We start from the raw sequence: 25,752 nt of genomic DNA, 5'->3' as shown, positions 1-25,752 counted from the left end.
GAAGTTTTGTGAACTGGAAAAGGGGGGAAACTATCAAGATGCCACCTGAAGTTCAGGTTAGTTGAGTAGTCTGTGCTGTAATCTTCTAATTATTCATGTAGATAGCTTATCAAAAGTGCAGAAATGAATCACAGCTCTGATGATCTAAGAGAATTAATGCTATCTAGCACCACACAATCGGTCAAGGTAGATTAAAAGGAACAAGAGACCGTTTGGAAGCTGAGAAGAAAACAAAGTTTAAAAAGAAATACAAAATCCCTCAAGAAATCAGTGACCATCTCAAGTTGTAACTTCTACAGCTAAGATACTGTATGCATCAAAAAATATTCTCTGGAGCCGGGAAATGTATTTTTCAGGGGGGAAAATATGCATGTTATAAAAGCATACATTTATTATAGGCCTTAGTTTGAAATTGAATACATCTATCTTACAATAAAGAGAGCCTTATTTGGATGTTAAACTATAGTGCAGTACAGTTTAATATGTTAGCTGTGGGTATAGTCTATCTGTATCTACCACAGATATATATTACTAGGAATGTGATTGAAACACTTTTCTGGAATTGGGAGGTAATAAGTGTTAATAAGATAATAAGAAAAAATTGTTCCACCTTTGGGTATTAGTTATTCATTGACAACCTTAACTGAATAGTACAGCATTGGTACATGGAATATGTGTACAGTATGTAGGGTTTAATAAAAAAATCCAGTTTGTATTATGATATTTTATTGACTGACAAATAACGTATAATTAAATGCAAAATCAACATTTGTGGAAGCTTAACCCCAATCCTGCGAGTATTTATTCATGTACTTAACTTTACTTTTCTGAGTAGCCCCATTAACTTCAATTAAAAACACAGTCCTGTTTCATAGTTATAAGGGGTTAAGATTATGGGACTTGTTCCTCCTCTCAACCCGGGAATGTGGTGGAAGGAATAGAAGGCATCGCCAGTGAAAATGTGAAAACAGCACCTTGAGGCCATGGGTGACCAAGTATGAGTTATAGCAGCCTTCAGATTGCTCTAATTTATGATGAAGCTGGCCCTACCCTCAGCTATCTGGTATCAATTGAACCCCAGCCCTTATCCTGTGCTGCCTGGTTTGACCAGATAATCTGGGCCCATGTGTTCAATCTAGAAAAAAATGGTCTTAACCTCTCAAAAGTCAGGAAACTGAGAAACCTGAATTAATGTTGATTTTGCATTTGTGTATATTACTTGTCAAAGAATACAACCTCAGTCATATTTTTCAAATTAGTTGTCATATGATTTTGCTTCTTTTATTGCCCTGCTCTGACTGTGACAGTGATGAAATTTTGAAAGAAAAACTTAGATACCAATTCTGAGCCCATGAGTGAAATTACCCGCTAGCAAGTTGTAAACACCTCAAATGGAGTTCCCTGAGAGAATCTTTGTTGTAGCTGGTGTCTGGACTCTTTAGAAGAATGCATTAATAGCCCTGATCTCCTATCAGGATTCTCAAACATGGATCTCTGCATCTGTTTGGAGTCCCACTGATGTTAGCAAGACCCCCTGTATGGACACAGGGCTCTGCTCTAGCAGATTCCAATACACAATAGGGTCTACATATGTGAAAACATTTTTTTTATAAGGGAATGTCTACACTTACCTCCAGAGTTAGATAGATCCAGAGGGGGTCGATTTATCGCATCTAGTGAAGACACGATAAATTGACCACCGAGTGCTCTCCCATCGACTCCAGTACTTACCGTGGGTGAACTGAGGCGGCCACCTCAGGTGCCAGACTGTGTGTGGGGGGCGCCACTAGGACCCAGAGTGTAGAAAATTGAGTCTGCTACTCGTGCATATATAATCTTTCTGCTCTAGATGCACAGAGTTGGTGGAGTGCTGTGCTGGAGGAAGGAGGGCACGAGAGACATAACAGGCAGGCAGGAGAAAAGGTGAGAGGGAATAACAGAAAGCAGCAGGAGCTGCAGGGAGAGAGAGGAGGAGGAGGAGCCTCTTATGTACCTCTCCAGCACCTGCAGGAGCCTGGACTGATTAACACCAGCTTCTCCGGGAGCTTCCTGTTTCCTGCTGCTTCCCTGAACCCACTTGAGGAGAACAGGCAGTCAACTGAAGTAGTAGGAGCCAGTTAGGCCCTTAAGATGCGGATATCTTCCCTCACTCAGGCCCTGCTACCAGCCTCCTTATTTGTCCCCTTCAACTGAGTGTTGAGAGCCACTATAACTGGCACAGAACAGCAGTCATCAGTGAAAGAAGAAAACGCCCCTCTGGGGCAGCATTCAGAAAAAGAAAGAAAGCAAAGGCAGCTTTTCTATCTAAGCAGGAAGGAGCTCTCCTGAGATACATAGACACAAATGTTCAGGGTGAGCCTTCCGGCCCCAGTGAGAATGTGGGTGGTGAGGAGATGCCTGATCTTCCAGTTAGTCAGAGTGCAGGTGACCTGGTAGCTACTGCAGCATCCATATCTCCATCTCAAATGGACGTAACCATGCACATTCCTGAAGAAAAGTGTAGATCAGAGAAGAGTGTGGTGGAGGCGCAAGAAACAGCTGCTGCTGAGTTTAGTTCCTTAAGTCTAGATGATCCAGGACTCTGGACCCACTTGAGCAGTAGCCTGACGGACTTCCTTATACTGCATGGGCCACAGAAAGTGAAAAACTTCATGTTCCCCAAAGACAATGAAAATAGAAGTTTCCGTCCAACACATTACTGGCGTGAAATCCCCAATGGTGAATCCCCAATCCCTTTCTCCCCAAAAGTGGAGAGGCCATGGCTTTATGTACTCAAAAATCCAGAACGCTGCATACTGTTTTTGTTGCAGACTCTTCCAGTCTAATGCTGCAGCCACATTGGGTTCTACAGGAAAAAAAGGACTGGAAAAATCTGGCTAGTAATCTGGCATGCAATGAGAAGGCAGCGAATCACCAGAGAGCATTCCATAGATGGAAAGAGCTTGAGATGAGACTAAGGTTAAAGGCCCCCATAGATGATCAGCATCAAGAGAAGATTGCATCAGAGTCTCTTTACTGGCAAAATGTTCTGAAAAGGCTCATTGCCATTGTGAGCATGCTTGCTACCCAAAACCTAGCACTGTGTGGCACTTCAGATCAGCTTTATGTGCCAAACAATGGAAACTTCCTTAAAATTGTGGAGCTGATGGCTGAGTTTGATGCTGTACTCCAGGAGCATCTAAGAAGAGTCACCACCCAAGAAATGTACACACACCACTACCTTGGAAAACCCATTCAAAATGAGATCATACAGTTACTGGGAACAAACGCCAAACAGAAGATTGTGGCAGATCTGAGGTCAGCAAGATATTACTCTGTTATTCTGGACTGCACACCTGACATCAGCCATACGGAACAAATGACTTTAATGGTGCGTTTTGTAACAACAACAGAACCTGGTGAAAATGTCCCTGTAATGGTGACTGTCAGAGCATTTTCTAGAATTTATTGACATTGATGATACTACAGGAGCTGGTATGACAAATGTGCTTCTTAAAAAGCTGGAAGATATGGGAATTGCGATAGTGGACATGAGAGGTCAGGGCTACGATAATGGTGCCAACATGAGAGGAAAGAACAGAGGAGTGCAGATGCAGATCCAAGAGTTAAACCCTCGAGCTTTTTTTGTCCCATGCAGTTCTCATTCATTGAACTTGGTGGTCAGTGATGCAGCATCAGCTTCTAGTGAGGCTGCTGAATTTTTTAATGTAATTCAAACCATCTGTGTATTTTTTCTCTGCATCAACTCATCGATGTCAAATTTTGAAGCAACATCTGGGAACATCCTCTCTGACACTGAAACCACTGAGTGCTATACAATGGGAAAGTCGAGTGGAGGCAATAAAGCCTATCAAATACCAAATTGAGAAGATAGATGATGCCATAGTTGCCATTATGGAGGATAATGCTATGAGAGGAACTATTCGTGGGAGAAGAGTGGCAGAGGGAAATGGAATCACCAGAAACATACGTAATTTCAAATTGCTGTGTGGCTTAGTGTTGTGGCATGACATACTGTTTGAAATAAATGTTGTAAGCAAGAGACTCCAAGGTGTCGACCTTGATATATCTGGAGCAATGGAACAACTGGACAAAGCAAAGTCATATCTACAGTCTTACCGGTCAGATGAGGGATTTCAAAATGTTCTGAAGAGTGCACAGAAGTTGGCAGAGGAACTTCACACTGAAGCTATTTTCCCACCCATTCAAGAATACAAGAGTCACCGAAGAAGACGACATTTTGATTACAAGGCATGGGATAATCCCATAAGAGACCCCAAACAACAATTCAAAGTTGAATTCTTTAACCAGGTGCCAGATTGTGCAATACAGTCAGTTGAAGAACGTTTCATGCAGCTCAAGGAACACAGCAGTATATTTGGGATGTTGTACGATACTCCAAAACTCCTCACTATACCTGAAGAAGACCTACACCAGCAATGCAGGGCACTAGAGACAGTGTTGACACATGATGACATGCGCCATATTGATGCCAGTGATTTAGGTGATGAACTGAAAGCCCTTTCAAGACACATTTCAGCAGTATCAACTCCAAAGGCTGTTCTGGAATATATGTGCACAAATAAGATGACCACCCTCTTTCCAAATGCTTTTGTTGCTCTGCGCTTACTTCTAACACTTCCTGTAACAGTTGCCAGTGGAGAACGCAGCTTCTCCAAACTGAAGTTAATAAAAACACATTTACGCTCCACAATGACACAGGAGAGGCTGGTCGGCCTTGCAACCATCTCAGTAGAGCGTGAGCTGGCCCAGACTGTGGACCTTCAGCAGGAAGCAGTTCAAATCTTTGCAACCAAGAAGGCACAGAAAGCACCACTTTTATTATTCAAACAAATAAAAATGCCAGTGTTTACTACGCAGACAAGAAAAGTTACATTCGCTGTTCAGGCGTTTGAAAGTTAAATGTTACTTAAAATTTTTGAACAAGACATTTTAAGTTGTCCTCCTTTATTGGGGTAGGCAGCAGAGCAGTACCATGAGAGGAGTAGAACAGGAAGAAGGCAGAATTGAGACCTTTCAAAGTTTTGGCCCAAGCGAGGGGGTATGGGGGCGCCAAATGAGCTCCCCGCCTCAGGTGCCAGAATGTTGTGGGCCAGCCCTGGCGAGAAGCGTAGGTGGAGTCGACGGGGGAGCATCAGCAGTCGACCTACCACAGAGAAGACACCACGGTAAGTAGATCTAAGTGTGTTGACTTCAGCTACGTTATTCACATAGCTGAAGTTGCGTAACTTAGATCGATCCCCCACCCCCCCTCCAGTGTAGAGCAGGCTAAGTACTTTTAAACACAGTATATGTAATAGAGTCATCTTTTTAGCTATTTTTTACACTGAGGCAATTCAGATAAATTGGTAAGGAGAAAAATTAACATCCGTTTTAAAAATATTAAACAAACCAAAGTCATTTTATAAGTAAGCAAAAAGAGCTACAGCAGGGTGTGCAGTTATGGAGAAATTACACTTCTCATGTGGCTAAAGGTCTTTGGCTTTGCATCTTGCCTCCAATGCACCAGAGGCATGTAAATGATGTTCTGCGCATACACACAGACACACTCCTGTAAGAGAGAACATAGAGCATATTCTCATTAGTATTTTACACCGTTAACATATATAAAAGTTAGAATTTGACTCAAATTAAGTTCAGAGATGCCTTATAATTATACTCTACATCTAATTTACAAGATAGATTAGTAATATGGTCTGTATTTTCTGTTTCCAGTACAGTTGAGTCCCTGGAGTGCTAAAGTACTATTTTACATTGCTGTACAACTGAGGGTTTAATAAATCTGTCCAATGAGAATTTCATGCACAAAGTCATTGGGATTAAGTGGTTTTTGTGGCCCAGTCAACTTTCCTCTGCTTTCAGTTTTTTGAAACTCGACAGCTGCTAGCTCTTCTAAATGTTTTTGTTAACATATGAAGATCAACCACAGTAACTTTAAAAAACAAAAACAAAAAACTTTCAAACTAGTCATCAGGCCTGATCCTAAAAGGTGCTCAACACGAGGCAGGATCAAGCCCTTAAAGTGAAAGGCCTACCAAAAGCCATATGCTCTTTTTCCTGATCAGCTATAATCCAGCCAGATGTATAAAAGGGATAAATATGTCACTCCCACAGAGTGCGGCAGTCTGAAAAAATAGTGTATAAAAATACTTATGTTAATAGTGAAGCCTTTGGGTATCAATTATATTTTGTTTGTGAGTGCATGGGTCTGCTTCAGCTGGGAAACAGCTTTGTCTAAAGCTTTATGGAAGGGTGTGTAGAGCAGTTTTGAGACTTCATTTGACTAAAAGTGATGTGGAAAGGAATTAAGGTTGTTTGTACAGATAGGCCTAGAATTAAAATACTCAGACTGGCTATTTGTGGGTATTGCCAAAATACCCTTCAATAATCTGGGTATTGTACCTGAATAAAAGTTGATTTGAGTGTGTGATGATTCAATGTATTACATAAAGGTTCTGAGTCTTCTCTGACTTACACTGATGTAAATCAGGAGTATCTCCATTGAATTTTGTGGAGGCATGTCAAGTTGAAACTGACGTAAATGAGAAGAATCAGGTTCAAAATATCTACGTATAAGATAGATATGAGTGTACATGAGGATAAATACGTTATGGAATCATAGGGCCACATTCTGCTCTCAGTTATACTGATGTAGAAAGCAGCGTAACTCCACTGAAGTCAATGGAGGTATACAACTGTCAAAGTGAAGTAAGCGACATTGGAGTGAAACCCTTATTCAACACTTTGAAATGGCCAGAGCTAAAGGATCTGACCCACATGCAGAAATCCCATTGGTGTCTATGGCTGTTTTACAGGAGAGCAGTTGCAGCTTTGGGGTCTTCATCCTGCACAGAGAAGACTCTATTTCATTTAGTGGCCTACACTTGCAGCATATTGGTACAGCAGTTAACTATGAGCTGTCAGGTTCCAAGAGTAACCTATTCGGACAAGTTATGAGGTGATCTCAATGTTGATGTACATTACATGCAGATAACCAACATAAGATAGCATTAAGGTGGTGTAACTTACCGACTAAAGAGATGAATAGATGGGGTTGTAACAGAGGAAAAGCAACCCACAGCAGGGAGTAAGTAAGTATAAAATAAGTGGGAAGAAGGGGCTTTTCCTATACCACCTTATTTCTTCCTGGTAGTTGCTTGTCCTCCTACAATCCTGTCCTTCAACCTCAAAAACCACCACCACTGTTTGTACCAATTGACCCCCTTGGTAGAAGTCTCTGCAAAGAGGCTGAGTATTGAAAGCACCTTAGAGACTGACTTATCCTCCTGACCTAAAGGTGGCCTATCCAGTTGGGGCAGTGGGGAAGCTTGCACAGCTGATGCATACGATGTAGCAGATAAAGAAAAGACTTCAGTCTCCAAGCCTTTAAATCTGGCATCTCTCATGAGCATTAAATTCTCACACACCAAAAAATCAATTTGATGTTTTTGTTTATGATCTCTATTTATTCATTCATTTTAGCTTATAAAAATGGAAAATGCTTCTTTCTCTTTCTGAAAACATTTGACATATGTTCTAAACTCTGAGTGTTGAATTAGGCAACTTTCCAGTAACTCCCTTCCAGCACATCTAAATCTAGATTACAGCTGTCTTTTTGGAAAGGCATACATAACTCAGCATGTGGGAAACTGACTGACATTTTCTCTTCTCCTTTTCAGAGTGTCTCCTCTGCAGAAGTCTGAAATAGTAGACATGGTAAAGAAACATGTAAATGCCATCACATTAGCCATCGGAGACGGTGCCAATGACGTGGGAATGATCCAAACCGCGCATGTGGGAGTCGGGATCAGTGGGAATGAGGGCATGCAGGCAACCAACTCTTCTGATTACTCCATAGCACAGGTCAGAGGCACTAAAAAGCAGCTGCCATGTTCTGCTGACAGAGGTATCAGCTGTGTGTCAGCATAAGCGCTTCATTGCTGGCTTTCAAGCCGGGAGAATCTTTGTTCGTATCCTCCTTGAGACAGCCATCTAAAACTGATACCTCGGATGTATTAGGGATCATTTTAGTTTTGATCTTGTTGTGCCCTTTGGGGCAGTGATCAACCCTTTCCTAAAGGCTTAGGTTTCTTCTTGCCAGCTGTGGAACATTCAAACTGTTCAGTAATCAGGGAAAGGCGCCATTCATGACAGTTACATTTAATGCCCTTCTAATTATAATTTATCTTCCTCAGTGTGCTCTTGTCACTGACACCTGTTGGTGAACTATATTAATGTCCAGAAGAGGTAGATGATGATGGGACATTTCTTTTATTTCGAAGTCTCTTTACCCCGTTTTTCTTAAACTACTAAAGAATCAGTTATTCAAATACTAAAAAGCTGGTCAATATTTTGAGATAATTCAGGCAGTGACAGTGACTAGGGTACATGCTCCTAACTCATCCCATCAACTTCAGCACTGATTACTTTATCTATAGGCGGTAGTGGGAAGAAGCCATGCAGATTGCGCCAGCTCTTTGAACAAATCAAAATATAAACATATTAAAAGCAACAAAAGAAAAGAGACTTTTGCTGATGTAAATGTACTGTGAATGTTGTTTGTTTATGGTTAAGGTATCATGTTCACTATCACTTGTGATAAGAAAATCTTTAATATTTGGTAATAGTACAAGGACGTTAGATTCAAATCCAGAACAGGGTAATGACCAAAAGTCATTACAGTCTGCTGGCTCTTTGGTAGCCTGTGAGAAATGGGTTGGGATTTCATGCCACATGCATGTAGGCAGCTGTCAGATGAACTCACTATGAAATCTTCCTTTACAATTTATACTAATTGGCACCCTTGTTGGAAATTTCAGCAGATAGCTGAAGGATTGGAAGGGCAGAAAGGCAAACTCCCCTATTGCTCCTCGAGGTAGTTGTTCCTGAACAGGTTGACCCATTGACAGAGCAATCAAGGAACCATGTACTGCTGCTGCCATGGTGTATGTGTGCCATGGTCAGGCAGAGGGCCTCCATATTCAGTGGTGGTCATCTGAGAATTTTCACAAGCACTAATTGCACTTTTAAAATTTCAGGTTAAAAACCTCATCCAATATTAGTTCGGTAATAGACAGTAGTATACTGCAAGTACACTTATACAGTATGACACCAAAAAAGTAATACATCAGGACAACCTTCAACTGCCTTGATCACAACGGTTACACTGTCCAGCAGTGGTCTCTACATTACTAATCTTCATACCCTCTACCATATAATACTTTTGAGGCACAATTCATTTAAAAAATCCGTATTTACAGAGACTTCGTAAGATTCAATTTATTTATTAAAATGACAGTGTAAAAGAATAAATAGGTAGTCAGAGTTTTGTCCATAGATGGCCTATCACATTTTATTAATGCCTTTGACATTTAATCTAATTAGTTTAAACCTGATTAAGTTGTTTGATATTCATGTGTCACTTTCAAGTGGCTTTCGGGTTAATCTAAGAATGGTGAAAATGGGTTGTGCTCAGTTTAACTGTGGTTTGAGGATTATTGACAATAGCAATAGAGATAATGTTATAGTTAGGGCTGTCAAGTGATTAAAAAAATTAATCACGACTAATCACGCGATTAAACAACAATTGAATACCATTTATTTTAAGAAAGAATGAGGAGTACTTGTGGCACCTTAAAGACTAACAAATTTATTTGAGCATAAGCTTTCATGGGCTAAAGCCCACTTCATCAGATGCATGCAGTGGAAAATACAGTAGGAAGATATATAGATATAGATATAATTATATACAGACAACATGAAAAAATGGGGGTTGCCATACCAACTCTTAACAGACCAATCGATTAAGGTGGGCTATTAGCAGGAGAAAAAAAACTTTTGTAGTGATGATCAGGATGGCCCATTTCAAACAGTTGACAAGAAGGTGTGAGTAACAGTAGGGGGAAATTAGCATGGGGAAATAGTTTTTAGTTAGTGTAATGACTCATCCACTCCCAGTCTTTATTCAAGCCTAAGTTAATGGTGTCCAGTTTTCAGATTAATTCCAGTTCTGCTATTTCTCATTGGAGTCTGTTTTTGAAGTTTTTTTGTTGAATAATTGTGACTTTTAAGTTTGTAATTGAGTGTCCAGGGACATTGAAGTGTTCTTCTACTGGTTTTTGAATGTTATAATTCTTGACGTCTGATTTGTGTCCATTTATTCTTTTGCATAGAGACTGTCCAGTTTGGCCAATGTACATGGCAGAGGGACATTGCTGGCACATGATGGCATATATCACATTGGTAGATGTGCAAATGAACGAGCCTCTGATAGTGTGGCTGATGTGATTAGGTCCTATGATGCTGTCCCTTGAATAGATATATGGACAGAGTTGGCAACGGACTTTGTTGCAAGGATAGGTTCCTGGGTTAGTGTTTTTGTTGTGTGGTGTATGGTTGCTGGTGAGTATTTGCTTCAGGTTGGGGGGCTGTCTGTAAGCAAGGACTGGCCTGTCTCCGAAGATCTGTGAGAGTGAGGGATTGTCCTTCAGGATAGGTTGTAGATCCTTGATGCGCTGGAGAGGTTTTAGTTGGGGGCTGAAGGTGATGGCTAGTGGCGTTCTGTTACTTTCTTTGTTGGGCCTGTCCTGTAGTAGGTGACTTTACAGACCAAAGTCGCAATTATTCAACAACAAAACTTCAAAAACAGACTCCAACAAGAAACAGCAGAACTGGAATTAATCTGCAAACTGGACACCATTAAATTAGGCTTGAATAAAGACTGGGAGTGGATGAGTCATTACACAAACTAAAACTATTTCCCCATGCTAATTTCCCCCCTACTGTTACTCACACCTTCTTGTCAACTGTTTGAAATGGGCCATCCTGATTATCACGACAAAAGGTTTTTTTATCTCCTGCTGATAATAGCCCACCTTAATCGATAGGTCTGTTAAGAGTTGGTATGGCAACCTCCATTTTTTCATGTTCTGTGTGTGGGTGTATATATATCGATCTATCGCTCTATATATCTATATAGATATATATATCTTCCTACTGTATTTTCCACTGCATGCATCTGATGAAGTGGGCTTTAGCCCATGAAAGCTTATGCTCAAATAAATTTGTTAGTCTCTAAAGGGCCACAAGTACTCCTCATTCTACAGACTAACACGGCTACCACTCTGAAACCTGTCATTTATTTTAAATATTTTTGGATGTTTACTACATTTTCCAATATATTAATTTCAATTACAACACAGAATGCAAAATGTACAATGCTCACTTTATATTTATTTTTCATTACAAATATTTGCACTGTAAAAAAAACAAAAATTGTATGTTTCAGTGCACCTCATCCAAGTACTGTAGTGCAATCTCTTTATCATGAAAATTGAACTTACAATGTAGAATTATGTACAAAAAAATTGCTTTCAAAAATAAAACAATGTGAAACTTTAGAGCCTACAATTCCACTCAGTCCTGCTTCTCGGTCAGCCAATCACTCAGACAAACAAGGTTGGTTATAATTTGCAGGAGATAATGCTGCCTGCTTCTTGTTTACAATATCACCTGAAAGTGAGCACAGGCGTTCGCATGGCACTGTTGGAGCTGGTGTTGCAAAATATTTATGTGCCAGATGCGCTAAAGATTCATATGTCCCTTCATTTTTCAACCACCATTCAAGGGGACATGCTTCCATGCTGATGATGGGTTCTGCTTGATAACTATCCAAAGCAGTGAGGACTGATGCATGTTCATTTTCATCTTCTGAGTCAGATGCCACCAGCAGAAGGTTGATTTTCTTTTAAGGGTGGTTTGGGTTCTGAAGTTTCCACAGCAGAGTGTTCCTCTTTTAAGACTTCTGAAAGCATGCTCCACACCTCATCCCTTTCAGATTTTGGAAGACACTTCAGATTGTTAAACCCTGAGTCGAGTGCCGTAGCTATTTTTAGAAATCTCACCGTGGTACCTTCTTTGCGTTTTGTCAAATCTGCTGTGAAAGTGTTCTTAAAACAAAACAGGTTCTGGGTCAGCATCTGAGACTGCTATAACATGAAATATATGCAGAATGTGGGTAAAACAGAGCAGGAGACATACAGTTCTCCCCCCAAGGAGTACAGTTACAAGTTCAATTGACGCATTATTTTTTTAACAAGCATCATAAGCATGGAAGCATGTCCTCTGGAATGGTGGCTGAAGCATGAAGGGGCATATGAATATTTGGCATATCTGGCATTTAAATACCTTGCAACACCGGCTACAACAGTGCCATGTGAATGCCTGTTCTCACTTTCAAGTGACTTTGTAAATAAGAAGCAGGCAGCAGTATCTGCCCGGGGAGGGATAGCTCAGTGGTTTGAGCATTGGCCTGCTAAACCCAGGGTTGTGAGTTCAATCCTTGAGGGGGCCATTTAGGGATCTGGGGCAAAAAAAAAATGGGGATTGTGCCTGCTTTGAACAGGGGGTTGGACTAGATGATCTCCTGAGGTCCCTTCCAACTCTAATGGTCTATGAGTCTATCTCCCATCAATGTAAACAAACTTGTTTGTCTTAGCAATTAGCAGAATAAGAAATAGGACTGAGTGGACGTGTAGGCTCTAAAGTTTTATACTGTTTTGTTTTTGAATGCAGTTATGTAACCAAAAAAAAATCTGCATTTGTAAGTTACACTTTCACGATAAAGAGATTGCACTTCAATACTTGTATGAGGTGAATTGAAACATATTATTTTTTTATCATTTTTACAGAACATATATTTAATCAAAAATAATAATATAAAGTGAGCACTGTGCACTTTGTATTCTGTGTTGTAACTGAAATAATATTGAAAATGTAGAAAAAATCCAAAAATATTTAATAAATTTCAATTGGTATTCTATTGTTATAAGTGCGATTCATTTTTGTGACTTAATTGCGTGAGTTAACTGTGATTAATTGACAGTCCTAGTTATAGTTAATGCTTTTATTTAAGTTGCTGGCACCAATAACATGCAGTTTTAATTTTGGAAACAAAATTTAAAATAACATGGAACTGTTCGTTTTAGAGGGGAGAAGTGTGTTTTTATTAACCTGAAAGATTACAGTATATTGCTGTGTTATGGTGAATCAAATTTGTGTTGTGTGCTGATTAGTAAAATAAGATGGACTTATTTGCAATAGGAGAAATACTAGGCTAAAATAACACTAAATAGTTTTCAAAAGGAAAACTTGGGCTTCATATGGTATATTCTTCCTCAATGCAGACATATATGGTAACAACTTTAGTGGAAATTATATGCATGCCTTGAATGGAGAATGTTCTTCGGAGTAATTTAAGTAGGCCACTGTAAAGTAGTATCTTATACCCAAATGATACTTCCAATCCGATGATTCCAGAAGTGGGCAGACATGGAAAAATAAAGCTCTATATAAAGACTCACTAACAATTCCACAAGGAATCATATAATGAACTAAACAAATAAAAAGGAAGTTTGCCTCTGACCCAGTGCCCCAAAGAATAACTTCCATTCATACAGAGAGTATGTTTGCATCATCTTTATTTTAAATGTTATTGTCTCCACGATTCATTTTCAACGTATTCCTAAACCAAAATACTGAAGTTCTTTACATGGTTCTAAAACTTAATAAAGCTTTTTATTGAGAAAAGATACTTTTTATCCAGAGGCGGAATCTGGAGTGTCTAGGGACCATTGATTTTTTGAATCCTTTAAAGGGGAAAATTGCTCGGGGAAATTCTTCCTTTAAAATAAATGTTGGGTTCATGGTTCAGTTTTGTTCCTGGGGCAGCCTGGGTTGTATTCTAGATGTTTTCTTTTTCCTAAATTTCATCAGTTGTATTAAATAATGAGTACCGGTACTCTAAAAACACCTTTTTATTTGGTAGTGCATCTCTCATTTTTAGATCAAGACTGGATATCTTTCTAGAAGATATGTTATAGCTAAAACAGAAGCTATGGTATGATGCACAAATTGCTGGGAGAAGTTCTATGGCCTGTTTTTTATGCAGGCGGTCAAAGTAGATGATCATAATGGTCATAGAATCATAGAATATCAGGGTTGGAAAGGACCTCAGAAGGTCATCTAGTCCAACCCCCTGCCTAGAGCAGGACCAATCCCCAGCTAAATCATCCCAGCCAGGGCTTTGTCAAGCCTGACCTTAAAAACTTCAAAGGAAGGGGATTCCACCATCCTCCCTAGGTAACGCATTCCAGTGTTTCACCACCCTCCTAGTGAAAAAGTTTTTCCTAATATCCAACCTAAATCTCCCCCACTGCAACTTGAGACCATTACTCCTTGTCCTGTCATCTGCTATCACTGAGAATAGTCTAGATCCATCCTCTTTGGATCCACCTTTCAGGTAGTTAAAAGCAGCTATCAAATCCCCCCTCATTCTTCTCTTCCATAGACTAAACAATCCCAGTTCCCTCAGCCTCTCCTCATAAGTCATGTGTTCCAGACCCCTAATCATTTTTGTTGCCCTTCGCTGGACTCTCTCCAATTTCTCCACATCCTTCTTGTACTGTAGGGCCGAAAACTGGACACAATACTCCAGACGAGGCCTCACCAATGTCAAATAGAGGGGAAGGATCACGTCCCTCGATCTGCTGGCAATGCCCCTACTTATACACCCCAAAATGCCATTGGCCTTCTTGGCAACAAGGGCACACTGTTGACTCATATCCAGCTTCTCGTCCCCTAGGTCCTTCTCTGCAGAACTGCTGCCTAGCCATTCAGTCCCTAGTCTGTAGTGGTGCATTGGATTCTTCCGTCCTAAGTGCAGGACTTGTGCACGTCCAGCTTTTCTAAATAGTCCCGAACCACTTCTTTCTCCACAGAGGGCTGGCCACCTCCTCCCCATGCTGTGCTGCCCAGTGCAGTAGTCTGGGAGCTGACCTTGTTTGTGAAGACAGAGGCAAAAAAAGCATTGAGTACATTAGCTTTTTCCACATCCTCTGTCACTAGGTTGCCTCCCTCATTCAGTAAGGGGCCCACACTTTCCTTGACTTTCTTCTATTTGCCAACATACCTGAAGAAACCCTTCTTGTTGCTCTTAACATCTCTCGCTAGCTGCAACTCCAGGTGTGATTTAGCCTTCCTGATTTCATTCCTACATGCCAGAGCAATATTTTTATACTCATCCCTGGTCATTTGTCCAATCTTCCACTTCTTGTAAGCTTCTTTCTTGTGTTTAAGATCAGCAAGGATTTCACTGTTAAACCAAGCTGGTTGCCTGCCATATTTACTATTCTTTCTACACATCGGGATGGTTTGTCCCTGTAACCACAATAAGGATTCTTTAAAATACAGCCAGCTCTCCTGGACTCCTTTCCCCCAATGTTATTCTCCCAGGGGATCCTGCCCATCAGGATCCCTTTTGGCCTTACAATTTATAAATCTCCTGGCACCTATATATGCTCTGTATGTCACTTATTATTAGACCCCCTCTTCCTGCAAACACTTACTCATGTAAGTAACTCAATGCATGTCAGTAGCTCCACTGAGCTCTGTTAAAATAAAACATGGCTCTGTTTCATTTAATTCCTTGTCACTGCTCAGTGGGACAACTCACGTGTATTTAAAGTATCAGAACCTTATTCTTTCTGGGTTGCATCATTTCCTCAGCTCTTTTAGGTAGCACTTTTGCATTTTCTTGAGAGATTACAAACCCAGTGAGCAGCATTATAGTAACTAAATTATTGTTAAAATCGTATGAGTTATGGCACACCATTTGTGCAGTTTTTCCTCTTTGGGTTATTCTACAGTATATCAATGGAATACATGCCAGCCTTGCTGGAGTTTACACTATATGCCTCACTGTCAAAGGATGAATCTTGGGAAGCATTAAAGTTGTGGCAGGACTGAAGAGAGAGGGTACGTTGGTAGGTAGTTAATGGGTTAGTACGTTTATTAGCCATTCACTTTTGATTATCTACTTTCCAATCCCGATGCAGGCTGGATAGAGACTGAATCCAAACTGAATTATAATGTGGTTTGCTTTGTTTTCTATTATTTTGCTGAAATACCACCAGAGAGCCTGTTCTTGTGGTATTTGCAGCAGATGCATTAAGTGCTAGAGATCTTGGGAGAAAGGCTATATATCATGAAATTTCTAGCTCATGTTTGGAGATCCCAGAGTTTCAAATGGGCTTTGGATGAATAATAAATTTGAACCAGAATTTGAAACTTGAACCCCAAACCTTTTGAGGTGGCATATCACTAGCCCAGAAGTGGAAATGAGTAGTTTGGCATCCTTTTGGTTCCCAAAAACCACCACACAAAATGGTGAAATTCAGTCTCTTCTCATGGGGGACCTGAGGCTGAACTAAAAGGAATGTAGCAAGTCACAAGTGGGTTCCTTGACAGAGCTCACACATTTCCTGCCCACACTGTGGGCTTGATCTCGCTCTCATTGAAGGCAATGTGAGAAATCCCACTGAATTAAATAGGAGTAGAACTGAGTCATCTTTGTGGTTCAAACTAGTATTATTAGGCAGCAATTTCCATAAACATTAGATTCATTTACTAATTGGGTTTATTTAAGGGGAAAAAAGGAATATACAACTTGTTTTAGATGCTCGTATTGTGACCATATTTATTATTATCGAGTGAACTGTAAATGTTAATAAAAATGTATTTCTTCCCATCTTCTTTCAAAAGCTGCTAGTGTTGTTTTTTTTTCTTTTGAGAACTCTTGCCTTTTCAGTCTCCATTTTAGCCCAGAACATTTCTAATTACCACATTGCTCCTTTTAAAACACAGAGAAGAGCCTTGTACCATACACTTATTATTAAACCCTCAAACACAGTCATCTTCTCTTGCCATGAAATAAGAGTTCACATTTATATTTAATCCAGTAGGCCCTATCATGTTAACCTTGCCTCATTTTGCTATCAGGATAGTAGTAATAATTGAAGGCTTCTTCCTGTTTAAAGCAAATGAGGACCAAATTTATGGAATCATGTTTAAAAGATTTATTCCAAAAAAGGAATGTTTTGCTGTGATTTTTTAAAATGTTTTGTTTGTGGGTAATCTGTCAAAATTACTCTTATAGAAAAGAAGTTCTTGGAATGGATTTAATAGCTGATCTAAATTTCATTTACTTTGTATAGAGTTGTAAAATGTGAGGCTATTTTACTTGTGTCCATTTTTCTTTTTCTAGTTTTCTTACTTGGAGAAACTATTATTAGTCCATGGAGCCTGGAGTTACAATCGAGTGACCAAATGCATTTTGTATTGCTTCTACAAGAATGTGGTCTTGTATATTATTGAGGTAAGAACAGTCAAGAGAATGGGCTTTGGCAATGGGTAAATTGGTTTGGCAAACAGTAACAGTTGCAATTAGTAAATTAAAATTAAATTATTAACATTTAATTTTGAAACAAAAAGAAATGATCTCTTCACATGACATGTATTCATTCTGTGGAGTTCACTGCCAGGACATGTCACATAGTGAAGCTGGATTTTAAAAGAGGTTGGATACATTTATGACCTTTAATACTATGTGTAGTTATGCCTTTAAGATGATGGGAGAAGTCAAATATCCTGCTTCAGGGTGTAAACTGATTGTAGCAATGGTCAGGAATGCACATTATTGCACATTTGGCCGTGTATATCATGAGTATACCAGATTTGATGGATCAATCATCTGATCTGATATGGCAAATTCTATGTTGCTGAACCAGTGCTTAAAATCTATTTTAAAAAAAATAGTTGAAGGTTTTTCTTCATTCTTTCCACTAAATAGATGCTAAGAGGAAGGGATAATAAACAACAAAATGAGAACCTTATAATTAGCCAGACACTTAGAGTAGATTACAGGAGACAGTAGGTCAGAAATGTTTTACTGTTCAATAAATCATACCATGGTCAGTGTACATATCTGACTCCCTCAGGATCTGATCATCATTTATGTATGTGTTATTCTCATGGAGAACAGGAGTTCTCAGCTAACATATTCCATTTTTTCTTAAATGTATCTGAATGACCTCTACTTTTTGGAGTTTATCATTTCCAGTACAGTTCAAAAATCTGTTTACTACATGTGGACAGCTACCACAGTATTGGAGAGTCAAACTGTTATTTCCAACTGCTTCTATGTCAGTAGTGCATTAAGCCCACCAACACCACAGTACTCTCTTTTGGTGTGTGAGTGTAGCATAGCTAAGAGTGATATACAGAAATTTCAGTTTTGCAGAATAGTATGGAGAGACACTAGTTTCTCCTAAAACAACAAGGAGTCCTTGTGGCACCTTAGAGACTAACAAATTTATTTGGGTTAAGGTTATAAATTCTCCTTCATTATAAGACATAGATTCTGATTGTCCTCTGTCTTTGCCAAAACTTAAATCCATGTACCTGATATTTCACAGACATGGTCTTATCATAATGTAGAAATTTTCGTAAAATTTTCAGACAAGGCATTTAGGAGATGGGAGGGTTCTGGCATGACCGGATCTCACTCATTGAATATTTTTCTAGCCAGTTTTTTGGCTCATAATTACAAAACCGTTTTCAATAAGAGGATCTAAGTGTTGCTGGAGATGAGAATAATTATATTCATTAGTGCTGAAGCAAAATATGAATTATTAATGGGGCATTGCCAATTTTTTTAAAAAATAGGCATTTTTTTCCCCTCTCTCTTTGTTTGGAATACCCTTAGCAGCTTCACAATTACTTTTCTTTCTCTAGGAGTTCTATTTCCATTTCATGGACTTTTTAAAAAAAACAACTGTTTCTTATAGATTATTGTGTAACATGGCTCTGCTTCAATAACTACTTGTTACAGCTAATAAAAATATTGTATAATAATACTATAGGGCTAAATTATAACTCCCCACATGTGAAAAGGCTGAAAAAGCCACTCATGGAAGGGCTAAAGATTGATGAAGAACTGTGTGACCTCAAGCCTTAGGTGTTTCTGTTAAATCATCTTGTTGTGGGGAGGGATCTTCCTAACCATAAGTAAAGCTAAGATCTAGTCATGTGTATTTTTAGTAAAAGGCATGGACAGGTCACCAGGCAGTAAAAAAAAATTCATGACCCCTGACCTGTTCTTGACTTCTACTATAAATACCCCTGACTAAATCTTAGGTGCTCTGGGGGACTTCAGGGTTGCTGCTGGTGTTCCGGGCCGGAGGGCTCCAGGCATCGCTGGTGCTCAGGGGCGGGCATGGGGCACTGCTGGTGCTCTGGGGGGTGATGGCCCACGGGGCGCCGCTGGTGCTCCAGGGTGGGCGGAGGTTGGGGCTGCTCGGGCGGCCCTGGGGTCAGCCACACTGGCTGCTACAGAAGTCACTGGGGCCCAGAATCCATGATTTCTGTGACCTCCATGACAGACTCGCAGCCTTAACCATAAGATGTCCTGAGATGTTTAAAATGCATGTGTACTCTGAAAGTACTCTGTGTAAAGATGGCCTCTTCTTTCTAGCCTCCTCTGCTTCCTTTGGGTATTCAGAGTCCTGTCTGCTTGCTTCACTGACAAATTAACTTTTACTCCTTCTTAGTTCTTTTGGCACTGCAGAGCCAATACAGCTAAGAATGAGCTGGATTCCATTCTGGCTAATGCATCTGCATAACAGAATTGTTAATGACAGTAGTTTCTGTTGCATGGCCAAATTATGCCCCCAGTTACACCTATACATCTGCATTACATATCTATAAGATTCACTCACAGGGAAGTTGCTGCTGGCAATGGGGTATAGGTGGAAGCAGAATTTGAAGCCCATGGGGTTGCACCTGTGTAACTGAGGGCAGGAACTGACCTAAAGCATTGATACTAGTGATGATACCCAAGCTTGAAAGCACTCATTTTTGATTTTCAGCTGCCATGTTGAGTTTTCAGCACTGACACTTTGGAAAAAAATTGTATTTATAAACTTCGCAAAATTGACCTGGAAACTGTTGAGATACAACAAATATGGAACCCCAGGCTACTATCCCTGGAGTCACTTACCAGACCACAATTAAACTTTTTGCTTTACACAAGGAAGATTGTGCCATTTTACATTTCTAGCGTGAGGCCTTTGAGTGCCATTCACTCTTTGTGTGGTGTGGTGATCATGGAAAAGAGAAGCTCCACCGTGACACACAACCCACAGCTTGTGAGATTCCCACCTCCCTCTACAGTGGTGCGCGCCCGTGAGTAGCTACTGCAGTATTACTGTTTGTTCCTGACACTCTGAACAAGCTTGGGCTTTACCTCACACTGTCTGTTTTGACTTGCCATGTGCAGAGATATTTTTTTCTTTGACATCACAGTGAAACCAGAGTTTCTACCTGAATTACATTCCAAGCTAATTTTCAAAAGACTAAGTATTTGTAGAGTTGAACTGAAGAGCATGTCTGTCAGAGTGACAGAGCTGTTAGTTATGGTTTTTCTACCGTTATGTGTTTTATTTCACTGGAGGTTTAACACCTGATGTCAGCTTTATGTAACTGAATTTCACAGGTCTGCAATGCTGAGTGTCATTGTAATTCTTTTTGTTCCTGCCTCCTCTCGTACAAGCCACAGAGTAGAAATAAGAGGTTGTTCTCAATGAGGAAGCCTGAGTACAGTCAGGCATGAAAGTCACAGAGAGCTTCAGTTAGGAGAGAAGTAAATATGAGTTAAACTAACAATGAAGAAATGTCTGAAGAACTTTGTTGTTGTCCTCTGCCCCCTTTCTCCAACATCTCTGGGTGCATGGATCATCATATAGCTCAAAACCAGTAGTAGATTTAAACATTGGTCCCAGAAATGTACCTAGTGAGAGCACCAGGAGAAATCTAGCAATATCCTCTCACACACTGTGACTTTCCACGCTTTTGTGATTGATTTTCCTCCAACTGCTTGGAAAGGTATTCAAAAAACAAAATTCTGGGTCTAGATATCCAGAGCACTCACCATTTTTGTGCTGTAGGTGTTACTTGTACTAGAGTCTGCTGAGCTGACACTGGTCACATTTTTGTTCAGTGGGTGTGTGACGGTATTTTTGTGAATGGGGGCGGGGCTGTATTAAGTTATCTAAATACATGAGCTTGCTGTTTAGCTGCATTCATTGCTGCTGGAATGTATGCCCATATTAAAACTGTCTCCTGTGACAAGGGGACTAAAATGTCGGAGCAGAACAGAGCCCTTAGATAAAAGAGAATGCAGGAAATCATCAAGAAAAAACTAAGTACTCGTACTCTGCGGATTTGGATTGGAGCCCATTTAATATTTGTGCTTTTTGTTTTTAAATGAAGTGAACTTTAATGCTTATGAAACTTCCAAGAATGACAGCCCGGGAAATTAAAGTCTTTTGGGCCTGATTCTCCTTTGCCCCAAGGCCCCTATGTGCCATTCTGGCACTATGAGGGTACCTTAAAGAAGATGTAAATGTAATTTTCACTCACTTAAGGCCCAGTTATGCTGCCAGTGCAGTGCAAAGAGACCCTTCTGGAAATGAGAATCAGGCCCTTTATCCAAGAGCAGGTTCAGCAAAATCAGCAGTGAAGTTTCCCTGTTCTGCCAGGCACTGAACTGTGAGAGGGTAATTCTGTTGGTAAAGTGACCAAGATGGTAAGAGGAGCAGAACCCAAATAAAATGCCTTTTTGCCCGGTTCACTCCTAGACTCCTGTTGTCTGTCTGCAGGAGAAGATTACTTAAATCTTCACACTGTACTTCTATGCTGTCCCAGAATCACCCCTGAAACACTAAGTCAGCAAACAGACTCCACAGACAAATAGCTGGGCATCATTACAAGTCTCCATCCTATTCAGTTTAATTATTTACCTGGCTTTATACCAGCTGGTGAAATAAGAGATCTATCCAACAGATGAGAAACAGATATTTCACTACAGATGATATCAAGTCTCTGATGATATCAGAGCTATGAGACAGAGAGAGAGAGAGAGAGAGATGATTTCAAATGTAAAAGGACACTAAAACCTCTTTCATGTCGTGCTTAGAAGTCGAAACATGGCAAGATCAAAGAAGATACCAGCAATGCCAGGGAAAAGTTCAAACCATTTGGGAGTGATGCCTTGATCAGTATATGGAAGGCAGTGTCCAGGTTTATTACACAGGAAAGGAGTGCTGGTTCCTTCATTGGAACAAATTAGTTAAATTAGTACAATAAAGCCTACTGGCTCCAATTAAGGATCAAGGCCCCCTTGTACAAGGTACTGTACAACAAATAAAAATGATTGTGAGACCTCTGATGCAAGCACTATCTAGGACTGTGACAAGACTCAACAGGTGGAAGAAACTGAGAAGGGGGTACTGATGGGAGGATGAGGTGTCAGTAAGAGGAATGAGTTATAAATAGCACTTTTCTCAGCTCACCATCTGCCTAGCCCTTGTCAGATGGCCAGGTTTTCTAGTCGTCATGACAGATCTAAATCTTAAGGTAAGATTGGACGGTGATGGCTTTATAGATTTTAATAGAGGTTTTTTCCTATATGTAAGGGCAGCAAGGGAGAAAGCGAACAAAGGTGCTAGAGGAGAATAAGGCACTAAGCCATCAGCCTCATGGTTTTCCCATTTGGAACTCAATTAAACCCTCAAAAAAAGTCTAAGTAAACTTATTACTGCTTAGATAAGCATACTTTTAAAAATGTGTTAGATTCAGGAGTCCCACAAGACTGGGTTATGAATAACATGTGAAGTCCTCCTTGTGACCACCATTTTGGACTTGTCCAATAGAACATGTAGCCTGAAACCACATTTGAAATAGTTAAAGCTCCATTTTGTTTTTAAAATGCTGTTTTTGATTTAAAAACACTTTAAAATCTTCATTTTTATCACAAGCAGCCATAAGGATTTCATCCTTGAAATATAAAATGGCGGAAGGGATTCAGCGTATCCCCTAAGACACTACACAATACCCAAGTCTGACATTTTTCAAGTGGTAGGTGTCGTAATTGAAGTTATAGGAAGTTGTTTTGTAACAAGTGTTTCTAAATAATTCATCATTTTATCAGATATCCAAAATACAGATATGTTCAGGCTATGCAATTATAAGGCCAAACTTTCAAAATCACTTAAAAACCTAGAGCTACACACAAGGTATGCAGACAATTGAGTTCCTTGTCATGATTGGGCATACACATTTGTTATTTACCCACACAAACAGCCAGTTAGAAAACTTAAGTTTGTATGTGCAAATACTCAGTCTTCATCGTATACTTGTAGCAGCAGTTGTGCCTACTAGTTAGGCATAAATCTTACACACATACATTTTTGCATACGTTTTTGGGCTTTTGAAAATCTGGCCTTTAAATGTCTTCATATAGGTAAATGTCCATCTGTAGAAAAGAAGTTATTCTCAATGGATAGTTTCACTGAACAACTGCGTGTCATGGCTATATTAGTAAACATCCAAATAATACGAATCAGACTTTAACTAGAGCATTATATCCTCAAAAAAAGTTCAGATACCATGGTGATGGGTGCAGTATGAGAACCTAAGTAGATAAAATTCAGCAATTTGTATTTTTATACCTTTTTTTAAAAAGTCCTTATTTCAGAGTTGTCCTTTTCTGTATGGAATTTCTTTTAATCAGCTTCATCCCCAGGAGTAACAGAAAATTTTTGCTGGAAGATCTAGGTCAGCATAAAATACAGCCAAACAAATAACCAGAAAATATGCATCGTATATACTCCAATTCAGTAAAACTATTATTAATTATTATGGAGGCCGTAAAGCAGGTCCTTAAAACGGCCTTCCAAATTGTTGTTTCAAATAAAACAAGATATGGTTTATGCATATCTCATCACCCTAATCCAAAAATGTCTAGGAAGTGACTATATCCTTTGATTTTTTTCTTTCTTTGAAATGTATCCAAATTCCTCTTGAACCAGTGTACAGATGCTAGTTTCTATTACTGCTGCTGACAGTTTATTCTCTGTTGCAACCCCCCATTGTGTAAAGAAATTGTTTGAATTGCTCTGAGGTTAGTCCCTTCTTCAACTTTAATCCATGATTGATTTCTTGTTTTTGGATTCCTAATTTAATATGTTAATCCCACGAGTTTGGAAGGAGTCAGTCACAAAGATAAATCCATACTATTTTTCCTTTCCTTGCAGTAATGTATGCTGCACATGAATCATTAGAGGAGAGTCCATCTTTATTAAAAGGGTTTGCCTCAAGTGCTAGATTTAACATTTTTCAAATGTTCAACCACAAATGATCAAACACAGACCTTTTTTGCTTGCTTGCTTGTTTGTTTCTTCTAAACATACTCTGGAATACATCCTAAAGATAGCACAGTTGTTAATTTTTCAACAAAGTACCATTATTATGAATGACAAATTAGGCTCCATGGCTAGGTCCCAAAATCTCTGAGTACCTCCCTAGTGCAACATCTGCAAGTAGCAGCGCGTATTGCAAAAGACTCTGGTGTAGGAAAGGATCTTTTTTGATTTTATTTGTGGGAGGTATTATGCCCGGAGCTAAAAGATCCCTTAGATTTTTATACCTTAGTAGGACATGGTGAATATAACAAATACAAAGAGTGGGTCTCAGTGTGTGAAGTTTTTGTTCTGTTCTGTATGAAATGCTCCGATTCCCACATGGGGCCTAATAAGAAGAGAAAAATGTTGATGCTGTCCCGTTAAATTGGTGTTTTTCTTGTGTATGAAATATATTGGTAATCAATTTCTTCAACTTTGGCTTTATCAAACCAGGAATTCGATATAGTAAATAAATACCCATCTCCAGTCTCTTATTAATCCTTGTCACCAATGGAAATGCATTTTAGTGTTGGAAGGGCATAATATATTATGGAGGCTAGAAAAGCTCTGATCATGAAGAATCATCCTGGAGAGATTAAGTGAAGCCCAGTGTTGTAGAAATGGTGTTTTTCTTTTGTTAAAAAATTATATCTGAAATTACAATGTTCTGATATGTGTGAACAGGAGATCAGAATCCGGCCTTGTGTGTGCAGCAAAAGTATTTTTTTTTAAATTTCAGGTCATATTATAACTGACTCCAACCCTGTTTTGTTTCCGGACACGACAAGTTATAGTTAATTTGAAGCTATTTTATTCTTTAGAATTCTTTTTAAACAATTCAGTAATTTTTGCTTGTCTTCTTGTTTCAGTAAAAACAGAGCCAGGAGATGGGAGAGTCTACTTTCCCTTACACTGGTGTCAATTCAGTGACATAGTGGAAATATAACAGTTTCAGATGAGAATCGGCTGCAAACTGTAAATTCATATCAACATTAGAACGTGTCAATAAGCCTGATCAGGGAATAACCTGTATTCAAGGAGTTCATGTTGAATTTAGGTACATACATCCTACTGCACCAAAGGGACTGTCATAGGATGGCCCTGCCTGGAGTGCCCTCCTGTGGCAGGTCGTGGCATGACAGGCACACCTGCCTCAGTTTCCCTTTTCAGAGTCCCTAGTCACTGCATGTAAGCTTATCCTCTAGTCCATCAACAGAGTTTATTACCAAAACATAGTTCAAATAGTCTCTAACAAAAGTCACAAACGTAGTCTATTTCCCACACCCACTGAATATAGTCGTTGATACCCTGCTCTTCCCAGCAGGCACCCCCACCAGCCTCTCTACTGGGAGTCCTCCTGTACCACACTCTGGTGTCTTCCGCCCCACCTAGCCTCCTTGTTGGTCCTCTTCTGTCCCTCTGCCAGGACAGCCACTCCAGCCCTTCCAAATGGGAACCCCCATAGCCTCTCTGCTAGGAGACTGTCCCCACCGGGACATCAGCTCTCCCTCCCCCTAGCAGCCCTTTCACTATTCATCTGGGTTCGGCCCTCTAGCCCTGACAAGCTCCTCCATTGTTCCCCGCCTTCCGCTCT

At 39.8% G+C, this 25,752-nt stretch overlaps 1 protein-coding gene across 3 annotated transcripts in view; it reads left to right on the top strand.

Moving 5' to 3' along the window:
* Positions 1 to 25,752, top strand: part of ATP8A2 (ATPase phospholipid transporting 8A2) — a 652,386-nt gene that overhangs the window by 404,627 nt on the left and 222,007 nt on the right. For all 3 annotated transcript variants that reach the window (XM_027821585.3, XM_043530953.1, XM_043530957.1), the window contains 2 exons: positions 7,701 to 7,884; positions 17,123 to 17,233. In XM_027821585.3, coding sequence (XP_027677386.3) covers positions 7,701 to 7,884; positions 17,123 to 17,233 — 295 coding nt within the window. The remainder of the gene's footprint in view (positions 1 to 7,700; positions 7,885 to 17,122; positions 17,234 to 25,752) is intronic.

Source organism: Chelonia mydas, chromosome 1 (assembly GCF_015237465.2).
Source record: "Chelonia mydas isolate rCheMyd1 chromosome 1, rCheMyd1.pri.v2, whole genome shotgun sequence".
NCBI classification, from domain to species: Eukaryota; Metazoa; Chordata; order Testudines; family Cheloniidae; genus Chelonia; species Chelonia mydas.
The sequence above is the reverse complement of the archived record's forward strand: the minus strand, read 5'-3'. Positions and strand labels throughout refer to the sequence as shown.